This window comes from Pteropus vampyrus, unplaced genomic scaffold (assembly GCF_000151845.1).
Source record: "Pteropus vampyrus isolate Shadow unplaced genomic scaffold, Pvam_2.0 Scaffold296, whole genome shotgun sequence".
NCBI classification, from domain to species: Eukaryota; Metazoa; Chordata; class Mammalia; order Chiroptera; family Pteropodidae; genus Pteropus; species Pteropus vampyrus.
This window is the reverse complement of record NW_011889077.1, coordinates 271,212-274,556: the sequence shown is the minus strand read 5'-3', so window position 1 is coordinate 274,556 and position 3,345 is coordinate 271,212. Positions and strand designations below refer to the sequence as shown.

The 3,345-nt window shown below is 50.8% G+C and overlaps 1 protein-coding gene across 1 annotated transcript in view; it reads right to left on the bottom strand.

The window, feature by feature from the left end:
* UBE2G2 (ubiquitin conjugating enzyme E2 G2) overlaps positions 1-3,345 on the bottom strand; it is a 105,059-nt gene that overhangs the window by 84,615 nt on the left and 17,099 nt on the right. Inside the window, exons 2-3 of the mRNA XM_011376369.2 lie at positions 2,164-2,199; positions 2,028-2,073 (exon numbers count right to left, since the gene is read on the bottom strand). Of these exons, the coding sequence (XP_011374671.1) occupies positions 2,028-2,073; positions 2,164-2,199 (82 nt within the window). The remainder of the gene's footprint in view (positions 1-2,027; positions 2,074-2,163; positions 2,200-3,345) is intronic.

Genomic DNA, 3,345 nt, shown 5'->3' with positions numbered 1-3,345 from the left:
GGACAAGGGAAGGAGCCGCACACCCTGGAGCAGGAGGCGGACGCGGCTCGGCAAACTCGGGCTGTGGAAGAAACTCTGGAAATGCCGGAGAGTAAAGAGAAAAGCCTGTCGCTAAGGAGTGAGAGCCGCCGCCTCAGCCAGCGCAGCGGGTGCGCTGGGTCCCGGGAGGACAGTTAATTCCTTAATAGACGTTCTAAGCACACCGGTGAACGGCCTCTTGTTTGCGAAAGGTCTGGAACGGGACCAAAACCCACAAGCTCGGCAGGTCCCGAAGCGGGGGAATTCCGCACTAAAGCAAAGCCTTCTTCAAACATGCGCGTGCTCTACTGAAAAACAGCTCTAATTACTTTTTTAAGACAGGTTTTCAAAATATTGGTTTAATTTTATACTGTTTATCTAAAATTAGTAATAGTTACCCTGACAGATTTTTAACAATAAACGCTTTTAAAAAACGACAGCGAAAGGCTCATGTGTCCCTTTCGGGGCGTCCAAACAAGTCCCCTGTGGCTGCGCACAAGCCCTCATCTCCCAGGGGCCCAGGCTCAGAAAGGCCTCAGAATGTCGGTGCCCTGCAGCCGGGCCTGCCTGCAGCCCTGGAGGGCGTATGCCACGTGACAAGCGAGGCATTTGACACTCAATGGGACAAGCAGTTCCAAACCAAGGTCGTAAGCTGCGATCGCCTGTTTCTTTAAAAACGACAAGACCTGGAGCCAACACGAGTGCACGTGCCACGTGCCACCGGACACAGGACCGCTGCCCGGGTCCTGCTCGCCACCCAGCTCCGCAGCGCTTCAGGGACAGAAGACACGCCAGCGTGTCAGACACAAACACGGGCGGCAGAGACAGCCTCGAGCCAGAAGCACTGAAACACTATCCCAGGCCGAGCCTTCAGGGCGCCCCAGATGACCAGGAAAGGTCAGGCCTGCTGTGCTTTCCCTGGATAGTGTTTACGGATGACTTAAAATATTTTGCTCATCAAAAGAACGCACGTTCACATCGACTTCTCACATAGTACCCTAACCTCCACAGACAACAGTAAGCGGCAACCTCCTCAGACAACATGTAACTCTCAGGAACTAATGGGATGTAGGCGCTGCGCAAACTCACAAAGGCTGATGCTGCTCAGCCTCCCCCTCCCGCCCGGCCCACACCTGCTGCGGTGGACCCTGCACTTCTCCCTGGCCCCCACCCATCCTCCAGCGCTGCTGCGCCCCACGTGAACACGCTCTCGCTAATTAAAGACCTCACTTCACTAACGAGAAATCTGACCGACTGATTATAAACTTCAGCTTCCTAAATGCTACCTCACCCCATTTTGCTGAAATACGTCAGTCTAAGAATGCTCAAAAATTATACATCTAAGATAAAAAGCAGACAGACAAAGAGCCTGAGTCACAAGGCCACAGAATGCTCTAGAATCAGGTCCATCTGTTGCTCTTTCCAGGGAACACCACTGTGAGCGGGATGTCCAGTCACGATCCTTTTAGAACGGGGCCAGGAAGCACGCTGCTCATCTCAGAAGAACTAAGAAGAACAGGGGCAGTGGACAGCTGGGCAGGCACACGGACAAGGGAGACGCGGACGGAGGCGGGGACCACGGAGTCCTGGTGCCCGGGCGGGGCGAGGCCCAAGCTTTGCCCACAAGCCAGGGCGTCTCCCACCCCCTCCCCCACCCCGGGAGCCTCCCACCTCACAGCCTCAGGCTCCAGGGACTTCCTGAAGCCAAAGCCCACCCACACTGTTTGAGGCTTGCCCAACACAGCCACACTGCATTCAAATTTTATTATTTTAAAACTCTATAAATATACATTACTACTAAACCTTTTACTGGTGCTAAGGAAACATTTTCATCTCTTTTGCATAAACGCTCGTGTTTCCTGCTGTCGGGCTAGCAGACCAGAGGAGCTACGTCTACAGCATGTCCTTGGCCTTTTTCTGACTGGCGCTCGCTGCGCGGTCGCGCTGCTGTGATGCGTACGTCCAGTTTCCAGCAGTCTCAAAACGGACACCACGTGCGGTCAACTTACATGATCAGCGCCTCCCATTCGAAAAAGTTCTCTTCATTCATGGGGCCTGCAGGAGAAGAAAAATGTGCACATTGTAACCGAAGGCAGCTTTGGCAATTAGAAGTAAATTATAAAAAGGTTAACTTTAGCGCCTCACCTGCCACGATGCCTTCCGGAGGGTTCAGTGTTAACTCTATAAAATTAAAAAGTAAAACTATTATGAAACAGAATGGACATTATATTGGCATTTTAACAACTTAAAAACTATATAAGACTGTAACTTATATATACATATTAGCAGATTAAAATTCTTTGTTCAAAGTCAGTGCCTGCTCTGGTTACATTTCTGATAAAAATGATGTCACTAGTTCTTTATACCAGCAAAAAGCAGAATTTCAAGCTAGAAATCCTTTCATTTTGCAAATGAAGAAACAAACAGGAGTTAAGTGTCTTTCCAAAATACTCCTGCAGGTTATTTTGACTAAAGCTCATAAATCAAACATAGTATACTATTTTCCAAATGAAAAGTGTCTCCTGTCACTCTGAGATGGCCAGCTGCCAGTCTCCAGCACCACTGCGAAATCTGTGAGCCCCACGCGTGTGATACGCCCCCGAGTGCCAGACTTCGGCACTGACAGTAAATCCAGCGAGAAACAAGCCGGCAGCAGCGAATCTCAGCAATTTACGAAGATTCGTAGTGGGAAGACTCAAGGCCCTGCCACTCAGAAGCTGCCACCGAGAAATGTCATCTCAACTCTTGGCCTCCTGGATTTTTATATGAGAGGCTCCAAGATGAAACCCACCCCGTGGACAAACCCGCGAAGGTAAAGAGCAGGAGGAAGGCCATGGGCAAGCAGGCTGGCGACACAGGAGTGGGAAGCAGGCCACAAACGCAGGCCCCGTTTGGGCCGCGCGCCGGGGAAGCTACTAAAATAGTAAGAAACACACAAACAGAAGATCAACCAAACCAAAAGTTGGTTCTTGGAAGAGACATAAAATTAATAAATCCCTGCCACAAGGCACAGGACTGGAGAAGAAGAAACAAACCGTCATTATTCACGGATGCTGCGCCAACATACACACAGAAAGTCCAAAAGAACCTGAAGATAAATTATTAGAAAGAGTTTGCCAACGCTGCTGAACAGGTCGAGATACGTAACTGAGCTGCTTCTTCCCATTAGCAAGTCAGAAAAGGACGGTCTTCCAGTTACAACAGGAGACGCGCGGAAACGGGCTTCCAGCGGGGCGAAGGTCTGCAGCAGCTGGACAAGACCTTGCGGAGAGCTGACCACCGCATCCTGCGCAGAGCCCAGCACCCGGCTACCGGGCCACCGCAGGC